Here is a 24789-nt window from a genome sequence, read left to right on the forward strand (position 1 = left end):
TGAGAAAATAGAATAATTGTGTTATAAGTTTTGTGATTTGGAGTCACTAAATGCTACGGGCTGACTCTTTGTGCGTGCTTTGCGAGCGTGCTCGTGTATTCCCGTTCTTACCCTGCGTCGGCTAAGGCTGCCTGGACTGGTTGGGGAGGGGCTGGGAGATTTTCCCGAATGAGGAGTTGACAGCTGACTGGCCGGCGTCCCGTTCACTGGAGGGAGAAAAGAAGGGAGAGAAAAAACGGAGCAGGATGGATGAGAGTGGAGCGACCAGTTTAAAACAAACAAACAAACAAACAAACAAAAAAACACAAATATTGTAATAGATGACTCCTTAAATGTGAATGCCTGTTTTTTAGAACAGCTATATTAGAGTCTAGCAGCAGCCTACACTTCCGCCCTCAGCATCTCTCCATTAACATGAATGAGGCAGAGGAAGAGGAGAGCAAGGGAGAGAGTGAGGGAGAAAAATGAAGAAGAGCACTGAAGTCCACACTAGTTTTTTTTCTTTTTTAACTCTAACAAAACAAACCCAGCAACAGCATCTCATTAACATGAACATACATTAATCAACCTCGCACACCAACCCTGTGTGTGTGCAGTTTGGCGGGGGGAGAAAAAGAAAAATCCAGGAGCATCATTAACCGGCAACAAAACGCCAGCCTGCATTTCATCTTACTGAAAACATGACTTATTGTTTCTTGGCAACAAGAGGCTGCTCGGAGAATACAAAAACGGTCAGAGAAGCAACTGAGTTCAGCTGAAGGCATATGTCAAATCTTCCTGAAGAGATTCAGAGCAGAATTCAGAAAACACTATAAGACTTAATACAAACACCCTTTTTTAAAAAATGCGGTTTAATTTCCTTTCTATCGCTGCCAGCCCTGAGCTCTGTTTATATTGGCATTGAGATATAAAGAATTCCAGCATTTAAAGAGTTCCTATTATTTGTAATGTTCACCTAAATACAATTTCAGCCCAGCTCACAAGTCTGTGTGTTTCCTGCTGAGATCAAAGAACTTTCTGAATTATTCAAGACAAAGGAGGCAAGCACAAAGGAGACTAAGCTATAACATCTGCCGCTGTATCACACGTATCATCGTCATCATCATTATCATCATTAAACCATAAAAAAATAAAGAAACCCTTCTCCTAAAGCTCTTCATTGATGAAATTCAACATCATGGCGCTACGCACACAGGCAGACACTCCTCCTGGTTACACAACAAAAGCATTAACATTTTAACGGCAGCTCTCACTGACCTCTTACCAGAAAAATCCCTACATGACACTTCACAAAGTCAGCAGCTTGACATGTGTTAAGGTGACACGGCGGACACAATCAGAGGTGTCCAAAAATGATCCGATCCAGGGACAATTAAAGTTTTACGTTACTCGGGGAAATGGCATTATAAAATCTGCATGCATTACAAGGGGTTTTTTCCTGGATGGGGCGGTTTCCTACCTTCCACTTCCAGCATGATGAAAAGCACAGTGATAATCCAAAACGGGATGAAGAGAGGAGGAGGAAGAACAGCACCTTTGTACTCGCTCCGTCCGAGTGTGATAATAAACTGTGGTGAATGGGAGAGACGGAGCAGGGCTGTAGTGTACTACACAGAGAGGCGGAGAGGCTGCTTGCGCAAACTCTGACGCGCACCAGTGAGCAGAGACAGAGAGAAAGAGAGAGAGAGAGAGAGAGGGAGAGAGGAGGAGGGGGGTGTAGTACAAAAAAATTACATCTATATTTTAAATATCTAGCCACTGGCCTCTTTGCTTATATGAGACAAGCTGAGAAAGAGGCGGATTAGAACTGATAATATAACTAATGCAGTAGATATAGATCCATCCAGGGAGGCTGTAATGCTCAGGAGCAGCCTGTCCTACTTTAAGAGCTTTACACTTCCTCGTGGAAACATCCTCAAGAAAAATCAAGAACAATAATTCTTCTATTTATTAGATGAAGTCTCACCCAAAGCAGCAGCCGTTGCACCGGCGTTCTCTGCATGTCTTTAGGTTTTATCATTCCTCAAGTTACCTGGCCAAACTAGAAGATACTGCAAACAAGGTTCACCCAGACCTACTGGAGCTATTTTCTAATTTCGGCTGTAAATGAAAAAAATAAAATCTCATCTTTCAGGAAGCATTTGAATTTTCTCTCTAGCCCAGACTGGTTGAGGAGTTACAGCAAGGTGACACACAGATGATAAAATCTCTTTCTATCAGTGTTCAGATAGCAGTGCCTTATGAATCCTTGTGCTACTATGATACATTAAATATCTCCGAAAAGCTCGTGTTATCTACTTTCAAAAACCGTTTGAGTTTTCCCATATGGAAAAGATATATATAAATCTTATAAAGTTTGTATCTGTCTTGTGTGAAACTTGAATGAAAAGCATACAAGAGTGAAAACAGATATAAGATCCCTTGAAAAATTATATAAATGAAACTTGTATGTTTTGGATACAATATATTAAAGTAATGAGAAAGTGGCCACTTTCATGAGTAAATCATATAAGCCTTATATGATTCACTATATGAAGTAGGCCACATCTTATGCAAGTCTTTTATAAGTTTTTACTATTTCTTTTCCATATGGGTTGTCTCTGGCACAAACAATAACAGGATTATGGCCATTTAAAAAGTGCTTGTAAAATGGGCCCACCTTCGGCTTAATGTTGAAACAACTCCACCACAAAAGCTCTGGAGCACCTTCTGGTGAGAGCAGTTAATGGAGAAGTTTGTGGTTCTGATACACAGGCAGGTTTTTTCCTGGACAAGTATCAAAGCAGGATTTTCTCCCAGTATGTGTCGACAGGTTGTAAAGCGAACGGTTCCAAATGAATTCAGTGTAACTTGTTTTCTTTCTAGGTTCATTTTTCCAGCGTGACTCAACATTCACACATGAGGAGATCCACTGTTGGAGTAAGGATACCAATTTGGCCACAATGCAGCCACAAAAAGACGCTGTTTTTCAGCTTCTTTCACACCTACTGTGTTAAATGCAGCAAGTGTTATGCTTAGAAAAAAACAACAACAATAATAATAATATTAATGACAAGTGAGCTGGGCTAGCATCGAAGATTGAAAAGCACCTCGTGTGCTCCTGTCTCCTGCTGAGTGATGCCCTGATTGATGCACTGGCTGCATATTATGTAAGGCTCTTGAAAAAAGAAATAAAAACACAGCCTCAGAGTGAATGTGAAGTATATCCAGTAGATCTGTCACTGCTCGTCACAGTACAACGTTCGTTGTTTAAATAACCCATTACACGGAGCCGACGTAAAGCCTGCGAGTTAATTAAAGTGTTTTCGGTTCCTAAGTAAAAAAAACAAGACAGCACCGTTCTTCATCTGGGAACTGTAAATTTCTGTGACAGAGCAGACCAAGTATAGACCAACACTGCCTTTCCTCAAGTCGAGACATTAATGTGTCTAAAAATTCAATTTAATCCACACAAGCATAAAATAATGGCTGCACAATTATGGTACCCAGAAGCAAATGCATTTTTTTGAGCAACACTTTTAGCTATTACAAGCTGTATGGGTAAACAAGCACAGTGATTTAAAACTGTTATTTAATCATGTCAGTATAAAAGAAAAATGTGTGATCTTGATTTTCTACATTGTCATCGGCTCACATCCTCCTCCATATGAGGAATTTGGAAGTTTGTGTGTATCCAGCCATTTCTCCCACAAAACGCTACGTCCAGATGAACAGATTCAACTTTTGGAGATATCCAGCCTTTATTCTTAGATCCAAATATGCACACTCTGTTCTAAAAACTGAACATTTTCAGCATATTTGAGCAAATTCTATAGATAAAATCAGTGATTTTACAAAACCATTCATGAAGGCAGGTTTTGGGACAACACAGTGAAACATTACAAATTCTCATATGTTTAATTAAATGACATAAGAGAAGTCAATAAAAGCACCAGAGCAGCTCTGTTTCATAACACCAAAGCTGCCTGAAAGGATGTGTCCTTATGCATTTAATGCTGTTGTTTTGTATTTGTTACATCCCCTCTGCTCAAAGTACATTCGGGCCTTTCATGATTGGATTTTTCAGAGCAAGAGATGTATTGAAGGCTGTAGACATCATGTGTTCACAGTTCAGAAGCTGCCGCTGCCAGCAGGGAATCCTCTCGAGACACCCTGCATTTATTTTTGGGTCAGCTGCCCCAAACACTTCAGCGTGAAGTCTCTCCATTCACGAGGAGCCGCTTATGACGGAAAGCACGAGGTGAGACGCCGAGGCAGCGAGAGAGTGATTCTTCCTGACTACATCTGCACTTCTCAGTTAATTTTAGCTGACATGAGGCATCCGAGGAGAGCCGGGGGACAGATGGTGAAATGGAGGGGAGGGGAAGGAGAAACTATGTATGAGTGCAAAATGTTTTCTCACTTTATTTTGGGTTTGTGTGTTTGTGACATCATCTCAGAGCGACGCTCGAGTGATGACAATGTCAGCCTGAGAAGCAACAACCTGCCCACACGCCGACACACAACCAAAAGACTAATTCTAAATACGACCATCGGCAATACGAAAGGGGAACGAGGCAGCATCCAAGCGACACATTAAAATTGCAAGGTTGAATAATTTTCAATGGAATTTGTAACATACCATTTAATTTTCCTTCACTTTGATGCCTTCTCGTTAATTTCAAATTATTCTATTTCTGTGCAATTATGATTCATCAGCGAGACAGAGCATGATTCACCTAACAAACATTCAGCACACAAGTCTCCAAGCTTTGATGTTTTTCGGTATGTACAAGGACGGAGAGTTAAACTTCGTCTGTGCTGGGAAGCGGGCCGAGAAGTTGTTTGTTCTGCATTGATTCAGCATATTTCTCAGAAGCCTTTCTGTTCATGAAAGAGACCAAAGACAACGTGTTTTTCGAGTCTGATAAAGGAACGCAAAGGCTGCACCATCCTTTTTTTGCTCCATCACATATCCAACATAAATCTGATACTCGACAGAGATGCTTTTACATATATTCTGTTCACGGTTGTGTGTTGCAGTTTATATGCAGTATAAGCTCATTGTGAGCAATACACAACTGTGACTGCTTTGTTGATCACTATACAAGCGATAAACTGCCGTTCTGTTAGATATTACACATCCTTAGTGTGAACGTTTTAGATCTAAAGCTTATTAAAAATAGAATGATTTTTTGGAATAGTTGTTTTCTTCTGAAAACACAGTAAAATTGTTAAAAGTTAGGCATTAGTGAAGACAGCATTTTTTTCAGAGTGAACCAGACTCATGATAAATGGACCGATTCTTAGAGCTTCTCTACTCTACCGGAGCACAAAGTATTTTATACAACATGCCTCATTCACATAAACACTTTCTTCTATGCTTAAGTTCTTTCTGTCTAGCATTCACACACATTCATACTCATAGCAACTTGGGGTTAGTATCTTGCATATTTGGGATGCAGACTGGAGCAGCCAGGGATTCTTATCAGTAGATGACCTGCTCCACATACTGCACAGCAGGTCTGTAGAGTAGCTCTACCTACTCATTTGCTGCCTATTCCCACTACACAAGTCACATGACTCCTCCATCCATCCATTACCTTCTGATTATCTAAAGTTGATAAGATGACAAGACAAAACAGATGAGGTTTATAATCTCTCCAGTGAGTTTTGGGTCTCCTCTCAGTGAGGGGTGCCTGGAAAACCTCTAATGAGAATTGCCCAGGAGGCATCCTAACCACCTCCTTTCAGCATGGAAGAGCAGTGGACTTACGCCGAATTCCTTTCGGACGTCCAAGGTCCTCACCCTATCTTTACTCTGTAGGGTGGCTACAGAGTAAACTCATCTTGGCCTCTGAGAGCCATGGCCTTAGACTTGGAGGTGCTTACTCTGAACTGGCTACATCAGTTATGAATAAAGGCATTTTCATGCCTATAGCTCGTTTACTCTGGTCCGAATCATTTGATCATTTGTAAACTTGTAGCTTTTCCCCGTGTTTTTTTTTTTTTTTTTTTTTTTTTACACACAGTCCCCTTAATGCCCAGATGTGTCTGGGACACGAGGATCTAAAGTAAATACAGGAAAAAGGTGCTGTGTCCTGGACTATTGGAGAACACTGAAAATTTGCATTTGTTTCACAGTTAGCTGATGTACACTTTTGCACATCTATAGTATCTTGTCTCAAAATGCAAAGCACACGGGGTTATAGTTTTTTAGCTCAAACTTACAAAGTACACCTGGTAGCTGGTTCGGATCCTGATTGGATGAGGTTCACACCAAAAACTAACCACTCTCGAGTTCATTTAAAACCGCAACGAGACCAACTCCTCCAAAGGGTCTTGCGATCACTTCGTTCACACCTGCACAAGCAAACCACACAAAGTCAGAAAAACAGACTAAATTTAAACAGACTAAACACCACACGTGTGCCGTATGATGGTGGTGGATACATTTTACAAGCTCTGATTTCAGTTTGATTCTCCTGATCGCATTCTTTGTCTCCGTATGAGTGTGCGGTTGTCTATATCTCGCTTGTTTTAATTTTCTGTGCCTCATAAACATGTCGGCTCTTTAGTGGTGTCCAGGTCTCCACTGCAAACGTGCACAATGAGGAGCAGCCAGACACACACAAAGAACACCAGGTGGTGCTTAGCAGCACACGTGTTGTGTTATGTGCACTCACTGTCTGGCTTTCACTACCTTGCAGATAATTCTCGCCTCACATCTGCTCTGTGCAGCTCCTCTGGTCCAGCTTATTATATGTGATCAAGAATTTTATGTCTGTGTTGGCTGAAGGGAAAATTAATGTGGGAATTCAAGGCTGCTTTTTCAGCACACCCAAAGACCCGGAGCAAGGTTAAAAACTATAGGAGATCGTCATCATGCACTGACATCATGGATGAAAAATAACATTTCTACCGTCTGCCAACAGCCTTTCTGATGTCGAAGTCTTATTTTCACTGCGAAGATGTCCATCCATAACTAACAGCAATATGATCACACATTAATTTTTGAGTAATTTGTTGCATTTTAACTCTGAGGATTTATTAAACTTTAACTAATACGTTGGTGCACACAGGACTCCAATGGAGAAAATTAGCCTTGGCTTTCAAGTGAATGTAACTGCCCAAAATGTGATGTCTTTTCTGGTCCATACTGTTTATTTGAAAGACCAAACTCTAATTTGAGTCCTGATATCAGGAGGCTGTGAACTCGAAGAGGAGTTAGAGACATAAGATTAAACATAACAGGAGAAAAAAACACTGCAAGCTCAGGAATAGCAGGTTACCGCTCAAAATGTCTCTATTTTGAGAAAATGTGTTGATGATGTAAGATCACATGCTCCCCAGATCTCAGTTTTTGTTATATTTATTCTAATTTAGGACTAAGAATAACTTTCACGGGTAATTAATCTGTTAATTTCTCTCTTGATTTACTGATTAAATGCTTGTAGTCTATAATTACCCAAAATTTCCAAAAATCCCAAGGTAACATGACATCTGTAAATAGCAGTCCAATAACCTTAACGTGTCAGATCAGAATGATATAAAACAGAGTAAAGAAACACTTGTGATCAAATATTTCAGCAGTAGTAATACTTCTGACAAAGTACATTTCTTACAGCTGATCAAAATATTAGGCAAAACCCCAGATGACAATTCGTGTTTTAGTGATCTCTGTACATAAGCTTGCTGTTGACATTTAACCCATGCAGAGTGTTGGGACTGTGCAGCCGAGGACAAAGCGACAGGAGAATTAACCTGGCATGTTTCTGATGTCAGGAGAAGACAACCTATATGCCATTTAAACCTGCAAATTGCACATAGCAAGAGGAGACGGCACACACTGGGAAACTGCACCACTGAACTTAATGAAATACATTGTCTTTATTTTCATTACCAGTGATGAGACCTGATCACAGTAGCGCCTATCATATGTCATTGGACATTGACACAGTCCCCCATTTTCAGGCGCTCAAAAGTAATTGAACAAACTAACATGATTTTAAATATAAAGACTGTTTTCAGTGCTTGGATGAAAATCTGGAGTGCCTGAAGTCTAGAACCCACGGACATCGCTGTGTTTCCTTTGGACCTTTACAGCATCTTCAGATGCGTGTTTGTGGGTCTCTCTGCCTTCAGTTTTTCTTCAGTAACTGAAAAGCATGCTCTCAAGTCTGAGCAGAGCACAGCCCTGTACGCCTTATCACAGTCCATTCAGCTATCATTTCTACCAGCAGTCACATCATCAACAAACACTAGTAAACTGGTTTCACTGGCAGACATCCATGCTCATGCCATAACATTGACTCCACCATGTTTGACAGATACTGTGGATCGGATCATGAGCTGTTGTTCTCCTTCTCTTACTTTTCTCCTCCCCACATTCTGGTAAAAGTTCATTTTGGTTTCATCTGTCCAAAGAATTTGCTTGAGAAGTGTGCAGGCTGTTTTGGATTTTTTCTGGCAAAGCCTAACATGGATGGATGTCTTGCTCTTGAACCTAACCAGTAGTTTGCACCTTGTACATTGTCTGTATTTATATTTGTGAAGATGTCTTTTGATTGTTGACCTTGACGATGATACTATCTCCCCAAGAGTGTTGGTCTTGACTTGGCTTGATGTTGTGAAGTTATTTTTCCTTGGATCATCCACTTTAGTTTTCCTCTGTGATCTTTCTGGTCTTTTGATGTTGCTGAGCTGGCCAGTTCATTCCTTCTTTTTAAGAATGGATCTTTAGACCTCATATTGAGAGGTCCAGTGAACAGCTTCCAAACTCAAATTTTAACACTTGGAATGAGCTCAAGGAATAACAACAGAACAGGCCTCGCGTGGCCATTAAACTGCTTGTTAGACAAATGTCTAATTACTTTAGAGCCTCTAAAAATTGGGGACTGTGTATACAAAAAACCTGATTCCTAAAAAGTTAATGGAATACATTTGCTGAGCCCCTTGAATTAAAGCTGAAAGTCTGTGGTTCAGTCACACAGTGATTGTTTGATTTAAAATCCACAGAAAACTACAAGAATTGTGTCTTTGTCCAAAGAAAATATGAACCTAACTGAACATACACATTGATAAGTGAATGTGCTCCTGGTTCAGCAGTATCAGCTGTTGTTCACTACTATAACAGAACATGTTGTCCTCAAGGGGAGGGAACACGATGTGCTTTGAACATTTGAATAAAAGAGCAGCAGAAGGTTAGTCAGGGTCAGACAGAAGAGCTGATCAACAGGTTTCCACTGCTGTTTTGTTCCTGACCAACAATGTCTGAGGGAGTAAATACAAACAGAAAACAGTCAACACCAGTCAGGGAACATTTGATGATGTTAAGCAGCGGAAGCAACACCAGAAGGTGAACATTTTGGCGACGTGAAAAAAACGCAGGGACGTTCTGAGTCAGGGCGAGGGCCGAGCGTCAGTCAGCTCCTCTCCCCTCTGCAGGCCATTTCACAGGAAGTCCCTGCCATATATGGTTGTCACAGGCCATTGTGTCTGTAGCTACATGCTCCTACTGTGCTATGTTCCCATGGCAACCAAGACGAATCAGTCCCTCCCTCCGCCAGACTCTTGTTTTCTCTTTCTCTCTCTCTCTCACACAGACACACACACACACCAGGATACACCTTTATTCCAGACTTTGCTGCAGCCAGCGAGATCAGATGGTGGTGTATGACTCACTCTCATAACCTTTCCCCAAAGTTTTCAAGCCTTCAGCATCCAGAAGTTTCTCTCCTTACCCCAGCTGTTTACATCCTTCTTCCTATTCAGGTCAACAAAAAATCCAGCAGCGAATATTGGCTTTCGGTCACGTTACTGATTTAAGGTTAAAAATAAAAAAATAATAATAAAGAAATAAATGGTGCCTCTGGACTTCAGCAGCAGGTGGAACTAATTCTTCTTTAGTAGTTTCTGTGTGTTGCATCACCCACTCAATAACCCCCCTACCAAAAAAAAAAAAAAACCCAATAGGTCTCTATACGCGTACAAATCACAAAATGATTACAGTGAGGAGGAAAAGTTAAGTGCACTGTTGCATAACCAGGCATATTACACACAACCAAAGCTCAAGCTGTGCAATCAGGAAAAGAATGGCCTGATTTTGTTCAAAGCTCTAAACTAATCATCAAGTTCTCGCCAGCTCTGAGACAGACTGAATGAATGTTTGGTCTCTTAAACACACACACACACAAACAGTTGTGGTGCATTAATGAAAGCTGCATTCATCTATCAGAATGATTGTTTTCACGCACGTTTTGTCTGCTGTTATCTCAAAAGGACTTCTAGACAGACTCTCAGGCACAAACGATAAGAGCAGGCACCAGTGCAAGCTTATTACATTTCATTAATAATAATAATAATAATAATAATAATAATAATAATAATAAATTTTATTTATGAGCGCCTTTCAAGTCACCCAAGGACACTTTACAATAGGAAGACACATAGTAAAACAATGGCAAAATAAGAACAATAAAACAAAAGCACAAGATAAAATTAACAAACTGGATTCACAGTGAATATGCAGATTTGAACAGATGAGTTTTGAGTTGGGCTACTCATTAGTATGTCAGGTGAAGCACGGCTTGTTGGGAGCTGCAGGATTGAGTCACCAGCCCCGTTCATCTTTCCCTCTCATCTTCACTTCTTCCACCCTCCCTCTCTCTTTTTTTTTTTTTTTTTTGCTTTTTACCTCTCTCATCCCTGTTTGCCTTTTTCTCTCCTCCCTTGTGAAAACATTCTCATTTGAATTCATATTCAAGCAACAAGGCGCAGCTCACATATGTACGCCGCGAGACACTCCACAGAGCTCAGATTTCATCGTGTTCATTCATACTGCGCTGAGATGCTGATTAAGTGACGATCTAGAAAACACCAAGCAATCAGACGAGGAGCTATTATTACACAAACAACTCCCGACCACGGCGAACGCATCTGAGGTGCTGCAGACATGCATGAGCTCAAAAAAAAGGCAGGGGATGACTTACAGGGTGTGTTAAACTACTTAAAGAGAGGACTAGATTAAGACAGAAACTTTTGCTGTCTTACCAGATGCAGGCGACTTGCTGCGCAGCGATTGGACAACAGTTCTGGGGGAGCCTCGGTTCAAAGAGCCTGACATCCTCCCATAGGTCAATGATTTCATCATACGACTCTCTGCAAGCACAAAGAGAAGACAGATAGAGGTGTTCAGGGACTGTTTGGCAAATATTAATTCACTCACCTTTATGTATTCATCCAGTGTGCTAAAATCCAAAATATGTAAGCTTTAGAAATTCAAAACCTAAGGAGGTAGCAGCTTTTTTACCTTCTTGCAGCACTCAGGATTTCATGCCCAAATAAATTGACATTAGGTGTGCAACACTGTAACATGACACTGTGGTTTGTGGCACACAAACAGCCTTAATATTACACCATCAGAGCACTCGAACAACACGACAGCTCTGTTAGACTGAAATGAAAAGTTTATGGATTTTAAGCCAGCTACTGTTTTAATATTATTTTTGAGTGATTCTAACCTTTAGCCACGCAAGAGAACAGCAAACCACTAATGTATCGGCACACTTGTAATTGGTTTTACCTTCAGGTCCCCCTGCAAAAACGAGTCCTGACCTTCAGTGGGCTCGTTTTCCAAACGCAATTATTGTGGTGCTTCAGAAGTGACAGCTATGACTCACGGAGGTCTTACAGACACACACACACACACACACACACAGCCCTGGTAAATGAGCCATGTGATGGTATTAACACACACGCTCCGTGTCGGCTCCATCCCCAAAACTTTACTCCTCCACTGTTCATTAACCCAGCCCCATTATAGCTCATTACCATTATAGACCAGTGGGAAAGAGAAACTGTACAGCTTGCCGTGCTCATGTCTGTGTGTGTGTGTGTGTGTATGTGCTTTTGCCTGCGAGTGCATGCGTGCGTGCATATGAGAGCCTGGCTGTGTGTCTGTCTGTATTTGCATTTGCTTGTGTGGCAGACGTTTGTGGCCCAGTGATTAATGTACAATACCGAGTGTTAACATGATGACAGTGTGCCAGAGCTGAGGCAGAGGCGATAATTATAGCGATGCTGAGAGGAGGCGAAGTTGTCTGCAGCTCTGACTCCAGATGTCTCTCTGTTACGCTGTCTGTTTCGTTTGTCGCTCTCCGTTCCTGTCTGTCTATTTCTGCCTCTTGCTTTCTGTCTGCCAGCGCATGATGAGGTGTCAAATCATGCTCTGTGTCTATAAAACATTAGATATGGCTGTGTTTTAATCACTGTTTTTTTTTTTGGCGGGGGGGGATGTGGTTCAGACGAATTCTCTGGATAAAAATCGACCTATGTAGAAGAATCTGTGTAACGTTTTTAACGGTGTTGATTGTGCCCAAACTTTCACGTTGCAACATTACATAAAGGACATTTGGGATGTTTAGAGAACATTACCATACTGCCCCTTAATGGTCACATGAGAGCATTTAATTGAGAAATTAAAGGATCCTACGTGGGTAAAGGCTGAATGTATAATCTCCATTCTCAGTAAGATCTATTAAAAAGATCATTTTCATTCCTTTATGGTCATGTTGCAACATTTCATAGAGGGCATTTGGTATCTTTGGGTACATTTTCTTGTGGTAATCTGTTATTCACAATATTTACATGAGGACCTTTCATACGAGACTAGTGGAAACATTTTGGATATGAAGAAGATGTTCCCTATAAATTTAAGAGATTACACCCTTTAGCACTTTTTGGTTTTAATAAAAGTTACATGAAACTGAAGCTTAATAAATATTGGATATGGTTGGGGATGGAACAAGGAGTAGTTTGATTACAACAATTATCAAAACAATTGTTGGAATACAGATAATGTTACATCTGGCTATTTGCAACCAGAAGTGTTGCATTTAAATGCATGCGGCACATACTCTTGGGAAATACTGGGAGTGACAGTTGATATATGGTACCATGTATTGAGCCACTACTAATTTGGTTTAGTTTTCCAGGCTTTCTGAAGGTCTTTCAAAGTTTTTCTTTGGACATTGGCTGCTTTACCACTGCTCATTTTCAGTCCAGTTCTTGTACGGGCCCATTCTCACAGGAATGTTTTTATTCATTTATTATTAAGCAACTTAACACTGACCCATGAATCATTCAGGCTTAAAAAATGCACATAACACAAGGAATGACCAGTGTTGTGTCCACACATATCGGATAACACAGAATCAATTTTAAATAGTATCTTTAGCCACTTTGTTACTCGAAGCCTGAACAAAGCACATAATTTGTTCCAATTTCTTTAGTTGAGTCTATGAAAAATAATACAGATAACACAGTTTGACAGACTTAAAATAGCATTTTTGTACCAACAACATCTGTCCCTTCAGTTAATACATCTACTGTTCACTGAAGTCTCATCAGAAATGGTCTCAATGGAAGTGTACCTGTTAAGAAGGAATACTCAAGGAAGATAAATAGAGAACAAAGACTCATGGATGCCAAATTACACAAGAGCTGTACGGAAAATCAGTGACAACAGGCCTTATGACAAAGATCCCAAACACGCTCCTGCTGCCGTAAAGCACACCTGAATAGAAAAACACACAAACTCTATATCAGTCATGGATTGGCCTCTCCAGAGCCTGAACCTCAACATTACTGAAGCAGTGTGAGATCATCTTGACAGAAAACTGAAAAAAAATAAGCCAAGATTCAGAGAAGAGCTTTGAACATCCTTCAAGACACCTGGAGAACTATTCCTGAAGACTACTTAAAGCAAGATGGCTTGCCTAAGAGCATTGAGGTTGTGTACAAGAATAAAGGTGGGAATACCAAACATTGACTTTCAGGCTCATTAGATTTATACAACCTCAGTTTTTTTGCCTGTTATAATGTATTTGCACAAATACATCTTTGGACCTATTTCACACTTTTCTAGCAAAATATAAACATGGGTGCCTTAAAACTTTCCTTTAGATCACTATAGTATAATTAACTGAATTACGATTACATTACCAGGCCTTTATGTCCTTCACACATTAAGTAGTCAACACAAGGTCAGAAATCAAGGCTTGAAGTTTAAACGCAGTTTAGGTGAAAGTTAGAGATGTACAGGGTTGAGTTTGACATATCTGGATTCTTCAAACTCGTGTTTTCATCAAGGAGCTGTCTGACTAGTCTTCATTCAGTAGCATGACAGCAGCCTACGATACAGGCAGAGACACAAGAACAAGCAGCCCTGCAACCACTTCTGTGGTCCCCACAGAGCCCTTATTTCAACATCATTGAGACAAACTGGGAATACATGAAAAGAAACCGAAAACAGAGGCAGCTGAACTCCACAGATTTACAGTGTATCGAAGAGGACTGGAGCTCTTTTAACAACAACAGCTCAAAAACGAATTTGAAGGAAGATTTGAGGTGGAAATGGCCCTATTGTATTCTTCCAGCAAGAAAATACAGCAAATCCTGATGTACTAGAAAATGTACTAATGTACTCTACGAACTCTAAGAGCAAGGACAACAGTGGGCATGCTTGCTGTGCTGTTAGTGTGTTTTTTTGTTCACACACAGTTGTAGCGAGCGTGGGCAGATAATTAAATTTTCATCACACAGATAAGAGGTGCTTCTTAGCTATAAGTGATTGGTTTAAAATGCTTATGGAGACAATCGTCAGTAATTAATTAAACATAGTTGAATCACAGGCTTATAAAACTTGCCGCATGAAGGAGAAAGTTTTGTTGTTATCATTCTCAAGACAGAGGAAGGTTACCAAAGGAAGACATAGCTAATGAAAGCAGGAAGGCACAATGTGTTCCAAATGAAAGAACAGTGAGGAGGAGGAGTGAGGGGAAAAGGGAGACAAAAGAGGGTAGGGGGTGGAGGTTTGCAACCCAGGTGGGATGGATACCTGGGAAACAAATAAATTGAATAAACCTTTCAACAAAACCCAGTGCACACTCATTCATGTAGGAGACAGGAAGAGAGATGAGAGGGTAAGAATACAGATGAGCACTAAATGGCAGGAGTGAAGGGAAGGGGGAGAGAGACAGGCAGCAGCACACACAAATGGGTAAAGTGAGGACAGAACACATCCTGAGTGGATAGCGGTGGGGAGACAGGCAGAAAAGAGGGAGAGGAACAATGGTAAAATAGGTTAGACGGTGGTTTAAGTGCAGTGGACCGAGAGGAGAGGGTGAAGTAGACAGCCTACAGCTGGGGTGTCGAACATGAGGCGCGGTGGCCAGAATGGACCTGGCAAAAACTCCAATTTGGCCCATGCAATGGTTTGGAAAAAGTGTATGAGGACATAGATTTCATTCATTGAACTGCTTTTATTTTTAGTTTTACAGCCTTTGCTACATTTGTACAACACCAGTCAGTAAGTAATAGAAAAACAATTAAATGACAGAAAAGACCTTGTTTTATTTTAGTAAGACACATCGTGCTGTGAATTAGCAAAACTCTTCTGTGTTACAATTAGGACACAGTCAGGGCAACAAGCCACCAAAACCTTTTTTTTTTTAAATTGCAATTTTATACATTTATTTCTTGCAACTTTAACCTAAAGTGTCAGCAGCATTTCTTCATCATGAAGATAAACAGACAGTTTTTATATGAAGATATCTCCAGGGTGAAATGTGTACTTAAATTTCTTTTACGCTGACAGAAATGGGACTTTCACTGGTCAAAGTGGGCTGTTTGTGGCCCAAAATGTAAAATGAGTTGGACATCAAGCACAGGGTTGAACCGGGAAGATGTGATAATTGCCAAAAAGACTTACCGGTAATGTTTTTTTATTTTATTTACTGAAATGTCTTATGATGACATGCATGTAATTAACCCTTTATCACCCAAGTATCATACAGGACCCGGGACTTATTTTGTAATTTTGGCTGAAAAAATTCAAAATAATTGTTGTCTTTCAGGAATCCTTTGAATTTTCTCTCTAGCCTAAAGTGGTTGAGGAGTTATGCTAATGAAGGAGGAGCTGTTTTTCTTTCTGTGTTCAGAAAGCAGTACCTTATGAATGCTCTGTGCTACCATTATACACCAAATATCTTCTATTCTTTCCAAAAGTATTTTCAGTTTGTCTCTAGCACAAATAGTAACAAAGTTGGTCATTTAAAGAGTACTTGTAAAATGACTGATGTTTTTTTTTTTTTGTAAAAGAAGAGTTGGTTAATTTGATAGAAAATAGAAAGTAAGGAAGGGAGGGAAGAATGAAATAGGAAACATGAGGATAGAAATGTAAGAGAAGGTACTTCTCACCACTTTCATCCAGCATCAAGTCATCTTGATAGCGGAACTTCTCCGGTCCACAAGCCACAAAGATGTCCTCGTCACCAAAGAAGTCCTGCAGGCATGACACCTGAAAAGATGGAAGAGCTCAGTTTTTGTTCAAAGTTCGAGAGCAGCTCTAACAGCTTTTTGCTGTAAGGTTGGCTGAATGCTCAACATTTTATTCAGGAAAATGAGATTTTCTGACAACAGCAATTTGCTAACAGGTTGGCAAATTTAGTCACATAGTCTACTTTAGTTACTGCTAAGATGGTGATAGTGTTTGTATGTATACATTGCAAACTGCGAGAGCCACTCACATACTCTGCATTGTGCATGCTCACAACACTGCCTTCCTCTGCCTGTGCTCATGTGAAGGGGCACATTCACTGAGCCCCAGGACTGTGAAGAACACCAGAGGTGTGTGCGTGCTGGTTTTGTTTGGTTCATTTTGTGTGCTCGCCAAACCTCTTTATAGACAGTCCATGTTCCCGACAAGTCCCCGAGCAGCAGCGCTGTGCTGCTTCTGCACCTAATCAGTCTATCAGTAACCATAATGGGACCTTGCTGACTCACTAATTTGCTGATGCACCGTAGCTCATGCACCGGACATCCAGAGAAGCAAGTGGGGTTAAATGAAGGCCAGTATCTTATAAATGGTGGTGAATAACAAAGAGAAGGATGGATGAGGTGGACGGACCTACAGATAAAAGGACTCTGAAGGTGTCGCTGTCATTATTTCATGAGCTCCCTAATGTGCAGTTAAAACCAAAGCCACAGATTTGGTTAACACCACAGCAAGTGTTGGATTATTTTTTAAGGCTTTCTACAGAATGGATACCATTTCATTTAGACATGCCTAATAAACACATTGTTCACAAATCTTCAGCTGCAGCACAAGACAGATGTTATTTGCCTTTTTAATTTGTAAGATCACTGGTTCTCTGCCAGGAAGAAACCTCAGCAATGGGCTGTTTATGATGACAAACAGGATGAAAAGCACACCACCGTTCATTTTTTTCCTATTTGATTTAGTCAACAGCTAATTCCATATCTGATCTAAACGCTGCGTGACTTGCTCAAATAACTTTAATTACACCCCACAGGCCAACCATCACATTTCAATTCTAAGACATCAATATTCCAAATGATATTTCTCCACTGGAAACGGTACAGTCAGAAAGGGATTTACTGGAAGACAATAGTTCATTCATCTAGTATGACAAATCTCCCACCAAAAACCTATTAGGAGCTATTATAGTTTAGGCTGCATGCAAGTTTAACACCGCCTGAAGTTAGCACATAAACACAAAGCTTCAGTTATTGCATTTTCATGGCAATTAACATCCAAGAATCCATTTAGATTCCCATTAGCCACCAATCAGTGCCCCAAAAGAAAGTCACAAATGATGTAACAGCATTATCAGCAAAATGCCAAATAAACAGCAAAGAGGCCACTCTGTGTGTGCGTCTGTGTGTGTCAAGAAGGGAGTTGTCCTGCTTTACCCCCCGTAGACCCACAGATGAGCCAGCGGGGAGATAGAAAACAAGTTTAATCTCAGACACAGCCTCTCTGTGGAGTATGGATCACTTTCATTTAACTTTTCAAATTAAGGCTTGTGTGTGTGTGTGTGCGTGTGTGTGTGTGGAAATGATATTACTCCAGTTTCATAACAGAGTGCATATTGCTTTGTTCCCTGATGTCCCCTGATAGCGCTGGTGATTATTTCAGGGGCGAGCGGCTCAACTTCCTAACAAGATGGCGTGATACAGATGCTGGTGCCGGAAACATTTCCCAAGTGCGTCAGCGCTGACGACTTGGCCACTTCTCTAACTCTAAAGATTTTTAATTCGAGTATTTTTCACATTTTTTTCAAAGTGATATCAGATTTCGTGCTTACAGTACACTGAGCACAACTTCTACTTTGAAAGCACAGATATTACTGAAAAATTTGCCACTGATAATGTTATTGGCTGCTTCAGGCTCAGGCAAAACTTTGGCCTCACATACACTCACGTTTAGTTGCAGCAAGCTGAATCTGTCACCTGTGATGCTCCAATGAACACATCTCTCTCTGTCTTTACACAGCCTACGTTACATCAGTCACTCTCTAATGAAGCATGCTGCTTGGTCAATTAATTAATGAGCTGACTGAAAGAAAATGAATTGCCAGTTGTTTAGATAATCAAACACATTTGTGACCTTGTTTTTTTGAGAGAGAGATGAGAGATGTTGAGCTTCTGAGTCCTGATGATATCTTTGCATTTCGGACTACTGATCTGACAGGGTGAAATAAATGTCAAAGATGCTCTGCTATAAGCTGAAGCAACTGGACGTAATGGCTTTCCTGTGATAATCAAGGCCAGGCGAGGTGGTGAGAGTGCTCACTTTGCTGGGAACCCTTCAGTAGGTGTGTCAAGGTTACCTGAGTGGTGAAGACAAGGTTAGGGTTTACCTGCAAGCTCTCATTAATCATAGCCATCTTGCGCTGCTCTCAGCTGCCGAGCAGTGTCCCCTATCGGTTGTATGGGCTCAGTGGTGAACTTCTGTATGCGGCATGTGTGGTCGCAGTGTGCACTCTGACCACTGATGTCTGCAGGAAACCACAGGAGCCAGTTTCCCAAGTCAGCTGAGAGAAATAACCTCTCCAGAGTGTCCCTGGTCTGCTCTGCATCCTCCTCCCAGCAATACATGCCTGAAACATCTCATCTAGGAGGTGAAAAGGAGGTCTCCTAGTCAGATGCCCTAAGCACCTCAACTAACTCCAAGAGGCCCGCCAGGCACAGCCCAAAAGCACGACATGGACTTGCCATCCTATGGGCTCACCATATGTTATATTGTGTATTTCTCATTTACGTCCCTAAAAGCAGGAAAAAAGTGCAACCACGCAGATTTTGTCTCCAGGTATAACAGACAGCATAACATAAACCAGCACATGTGGCTCTCTCCTTTTTGCAAAAACTGCCAAACTGTCCTCGCCCTCTACTTTTTTGCCCTTTTGTACTGCATGCAATTATAGTAATTATCATGCCAAGTCTCAGCACCTTTGCACTTCTTTTTTTTTTTTTACATAGAAAAATTACTTTAAATAAATATTCCTTTTGATGATTTTAGTTTAGTACAGCCTTGCATTTGCACAATTGTTTATTAATCAATATAAACCAGTATATTTTTGTGTGTTCATCCATACCAGAGACTGTAGAAATGACTCTTATATATGCATTTTTATGCACAAATCTATAATATATTTTTATTTTGTTTATCTTTATTAGAGTTTTTCTAACAATGTTTATGTTGTGTACACTATATAAAAGAAAATGACCCAACAATGCTCTCTGATTTGAGGAGCTACAACTGCTAAATGTTCAGTGAAAACATTGATCCACTAGTTGTTTCATCTCTAATGGAAAGATTTTTCTTTTGACATCTAAGACTCTTCGTTTGAGCCTCATCGATTTAAAGCTTGGGCTCTTTTGAAGTCTGTGATCTTTATTGGCATGACGCACATCCTGTTGTTCCTATCAATTTGTGCAGGACTGGAGCAGAGGGCTGTATATATCTGTATACATCTGCTGCTCTGAAGCAGTTAGATTGAGTCCTTAAGCTCATTTGAAATTAGGATATTCGAAGCATCTCAACCTGAGAACAACAAAAATACTGGGCAAACATGGAGGGGGAAAAGCATGCAGAGTGTAATAAGACAAATAAGTGAAAGAATGAGGATTCAGGGAAGATAAGGATGGGAAATAAGGACGAGTTTCATCTGGGGCAGCTAATGAGCAACACACAAACACAAACTGTGTACTGAGACTTGTGAGAAAAAGTATAGCTGCCATGGTGATGATGCCCTTAAGGCACTGTTGCATGGTTGATGCATGACACTGACTGCAACGATGCGTACATGGTGATAAGAGAGCTCCAGCATTAATATTTTATCTACTATGAGCATGATTTTCCACTGCTTCATTCACACAAATACAGAAACACGCCCTTGTGGCACATGACCTGGTTAATGGTGAAAAAAAAGAAGTCGAGAGACAAGAAGTGCTTTTCTGAAACACTCAGGAAGACAGATCAACTGATGATGAAGAGATGAGTGAGCTGGTAAAGGTAAAGAGAACAAAAGGAAAAACAAAATCAGAGAGAGATTAAACCAAATCATCAAATCCCCCGAGTTAGACAGGAAGCAAACAGAGAGGGGGGGCAGCGGAGGAGATCTATTCCTGACTGCTGCTCCGAGCCCTTATTCGAGCCCAATGACAAAACAAGCCGCTTTGATGTTTCTGATGCTCCCTTCTCCCAGAGAACCAGCACAGTTACACAACATCTACTGCTGCTAAAACAAGGCCGGGGTGAGAGAAATGGAGCACCGGAGGAAAAGACTCATCTAAATCTAATCTAATCTAACACAGTGAGAGGAGAGCAGAGGAGTGTGGAGATTTCATAATCTTCCCATCAGCTCAGCACCAGTAAGGAAAAAAATGTCAGCTTATTCTTTGCTGGGCCTTATGGGCCTGACCCCGAACTTCTTCCTTTACTGTCCACTGCTATCACACTTAACAGGCCAGTTTAATAGGTATCACTGTGCTTTATATAACAATGGGGGGAAATTTTTGTTTCTTTTGTTTATTTTCCACAATGGAAAAAAAATTGTTAGAGAAATCCTTGCAGAATAAGCCTCCAGCTCCCGGTCAACGTGCATAAAACAACCAATAGTCCATTATGAAGCTGTTTTATGTCGCCACTACGCCATCTAGTGTAGAATCACCTAACTCCATGACGTGTCTGTTCCTCGCTCTTTCTTCTATTTGCTTTTCATTTTGTCTTTGAGCACAAATACAAATCATATTTGGGGAAACCTGCAGGTTTTGGTCTTACACGGTGTCGCAGCTAATGCAATGTGCAGAACATCACAGCAAAGGTGGATGAGAAACTGAGGCAGGGAAATAACTGCCACCACACGGTGGCACTGTTTAATAATCACAGGAAGAGGACACAGCCAATGCAAAATCCCACAAACAAAAAAAGAAATTGACTCAATTTACCTGGAATCAAGAGAACTGAAGCACATAAATGTAATGACAAAAAACAACCTACAATTGAAATTAAACAAATGCAAAAGTATTCACCTACATTCACCTACCTAAAGCTTAAGTAGGAACATCTGGGACTCAAAAGAATTTAAAAAAAACACATGAAAACAGTTTAAGTATGCAGATTAATCTACTGTGAGTCATAGCATCTATCCTGCTTTTTATAAGATCGCACATAACATATGGCATATACAGTGTTAATGCTTATTTGGCAAGGAAAAATGCACACACACATTTAAATCAAAGCATCTGTCTGGCTCTCACTTTCCATCCACTCTCGTGAATCATATGCTGGTAGCAAATGATCAGTGACAACACTTCTCGGTCTGCTCATTTGGATCGCCTATTTATGTCCCTCTGTCTGATTTCAGGAGCTGACAGGTGGAAGACACACCTGTCAGCTCCTGTCACATTTTAGTGGGAATTTCTGACAGCCAATCATAGATAGAGACGATAATGTATAACTACGTGAGGCTGCATGCAATTGTATTTACTACTAGGAAACAAGAGGTTGAAATCTGCTTAAATTTCACTTAGTTTGTACTCTTTATTTCACATCACTAGTCACTCATTCATATTGTTGGCTTTTGAACACATCAGCATAGGTGGAAATTTGTGATTTTGATCATTCAATGACTTTTATGAACCAGAAATAATCCCAATTAATTATGAAAGAAAACAAAAATACAAATGAATCTGTACCCTTCCTGCACCTCATTTTTGGGTATTTTTTAAAATGTTTTTTCTTTCTCTGATAGCAAACTTAGTCAAACATATGGCTACAAATCCAGAATAAAAAAAAGAAACAACAGCAGAAGGAGAAGAAAAGAAGATTCAACCACTAATCTTTTGCACCACAATAGATGGTGAGGTCAACATAATCCAGCCTACGGAAATGCCACGTCTCAGACTGAGGAGGAGCTGTCTGTGGTGCTGAATCGACCGTAGCAAGCCAACAGGGCCTTTCACGCTGCTCTGAAAAAAAACTTTCCTTGTAAGGATACCGAAGATGGGAGGATAGACAGATGGTACTGACAGACACACAGACTGATGGATTAACAGACAGATGCTCTGACACAGATATGGATATACAGAAACAACAAAGGGTAAAGTGTTTGTTTCTATCATTCAGAGCCTCTGATGTGAAGAAAAAACCATGACACTGACTGACATAGCTTTAATATTTAAGCAGCAATACACTGAGGAAGCAAGAAACATCATAAGAATTTCACAGTGGCAGTGCAGTATGTGTGGCTGAGGGGTGGGACCAGAACTGGTATAATTGCATGTTAGATAAAGAACATTTTGTGTGTGTGGGAACACGGAGCTGTGTAAATGGGTGTTATTTTACAGAAGCAGTAGCAGTGACTGGTTTGTATTAAAAGTGTTTAATATGTCTAGTTATTGTTTTTCTATACGCTTAAGTGCAGTGCAGAACTCCACTGGCACAGGAAGTAGTAACGGGTCACAGCACTGCTTCATATTTGTACAATGCATGCTATTTTTTCCAATATATATAAAAAACAAAAGCATCACCAAAAACATTCTCACATGAAACAACTAAAGCTGATTTCCTTATTCTTCTAATCACCTCCTAATGTCCTCGTAGACCCAGAGGAGACACAGAGAAGTGCAGACAAAGAGCCACCTGACTAAAGGACAGAGAGACAGTGATCTAACAGAGATCAGGACACTGTCCGTACCCTGACGGTGAATTTACACGTGACCTCCTGCTGATTTAATCAGCACAACGCGAAGAGCCCAGTTTCACCAGAAACTGAATGTGAACTGACAGAGAGGAGCGGGGAACAAGGGATGGCAGGAAGAACCGGGGAAAAAAAGCAAACAGAAGAAACAAAAAGCAGCATTGATATGAGGCCAATTAACTGTGCAGCAGGCTGAGTTGGCGCTGGTGTTACTGCGTTCACCTCAAACCAGAGCAGCAGACTGCCTGCCTGCCTGCCTGCCTGCCTGCCTGGCTGGCTGGCTGCTTTGTTGCATAACAGCTTATGTAACTGCTTCTGGCCTCCACAGGGGGAAAGCAAACTTTCTTGTGAAGCTGTTTGATGCACGTCTTTCTAAATTTGACAGCATCTTACTGTCATTCATTTGTGTAAAGATGTTTTTCCTCCTTCTTTCTCTTTCAGGCTACTGGTTTCAGCCAATAGTCGGAAATGGGTGCGCGTGCAGGAGCACGTGTGTGCGATGCATAAAAATACGAGTGTATCCTGAATTAATGAGCTAAAACACGTTTTTAGAGCCTAAGTAAGCGGGTGCCACGGGATCAATTAAGTGAGCAGCCAGGAAGCAGTCTAACTAACTGCTAAGCAGAACAAACTTGAGGGCTGAAATGGAATATTCTTGTCATGGTTGATTCATCTGCTGATCACGCTCTCAAATAATCCATAAAATGGAAATTCCATCATAATTTTTCTGACAAATGCTTTGAAATGTCTTACTTTTGCTCAACTAACAGAAGAAAATAAAACCTGTGGTAAGGATTCAAAATCAGTTTAATTATTATACAAAACGAGGCTGGATAAGGATGCGGTCCCAATATGCTACTTGCAATAAAGATAAACAAACATTTACCAATAAATCAAGAACAAATAAGTCGTCAGACCAAGTCTGACTGACTCAACCATGGCTAAACAAATCTTCCAATATGGCTTCCTAATAAAATGTAACTCCAGCCTTTTTTAACTGCAATAATAGAGGTAAGACAAACATGCACTACTCTATACTGCATATACATAAAGATGCCAACATGCAGATTAAACTCAGCTGACCTCTGAAGTTGATGCTGATAGACAGAAATAAAGAACAGTGAGCAATAGTGCAGGCTCTGATGATGGTTTAAAAAACATTAATGACACCATTAAAAAAATGCATAATAATAAGTGTAGTGAGTTGTGCTGACTACCCACTACTGCATTAAATACAGGTTATAAAGGACGCAAAGATTTTGCTTCTGACGGTTTGGTTCTGTTAGCCACACATTAACATTTATCTTTTGCAATTTTAAAACTTCTGAGGTGTTTATTAACAAAGCATGGCATTTTTGCCTTCCAGCTGGCCTGGATAAGCTTTGTTCAAATAAGATATATCTTCTGTCACATTAGACAAAATCTAATCTGACAGATGATACGTGTCGGTCCGGCTCTTCAAGCAACCAAAAGCATGAAGCTGGAATCCAATCTTTCAAATGCAGATTCATTTGAGGCGGATTAGAGAACGAGTGACTCAGGAAGTGAATGAGTTAGACTGTATATGTATATGCATGTGCGTGTGTGCGTGCATGCCCCGTGTGTGTGTGTACGTGTGATAAAGTTGTGGTGTGACTAAGTTCTGAACAGTCTGCCAGGGCTGGAAACGTCTGCCATCGATCCTAATTTGGCAGCAGATCCTCTGACTACAATAGGCTCTCCAATCTGCTACAGTCACTCT

At 40.6% G+C, this 24789-nt stretch overlaps 1 protein-coding gene across 5 annotated transcripts in view; it reads right to left on the reverse strand.

Moving 5' to 3' along the window:
- The window catches only part of dclk1a (doublecortin-like kinase 1a), a 49211-nt gene that overhangs the window by 16275 nt on the left and 8147 nt on the right, over positions 1-24789 (reverse strand). For 3 of the 5 annotated variants that reach the window (XM_039618423.1, XM_031729155.2, XM_031729157.2), the window contains exons 4-6: positions 16240-16339; positions 11032-11139; positions 112-206 (exon numbers count right to left, since the gene is read on the reverse strand). In XM_039618423.1, the coding sequence (XP_039474357.1) occupies positions 112-206; positions 11032-11139; positions 16240-16339 (303 nt within the window). Of the gene's footprint in view, positions 1-111; positions 207-1459; positions 1557-11031; positions 11140-16239; positions 16340-24789 lie in introns of those variants that run through there. The other 2 variants (XM_031729158.2, XM_031729156.2) reach the window with 1 other exon arrangement.

The sequence above is a fragment of the Oreochromis aureus genome, linkage group 10 (assembly GCF_013358895.1).
Source record: "Oreochromis aureus strain Israel breed Guangdong linkage group 10, ZZ_aureus, whole genome shotgun sequence".
Lineage (NCBI taxonomy): Eukaryota > Metazoa > Chordata > Actinopteri > Cichliformes > Cichlidae > Oreochromis > Oreochromis aureus.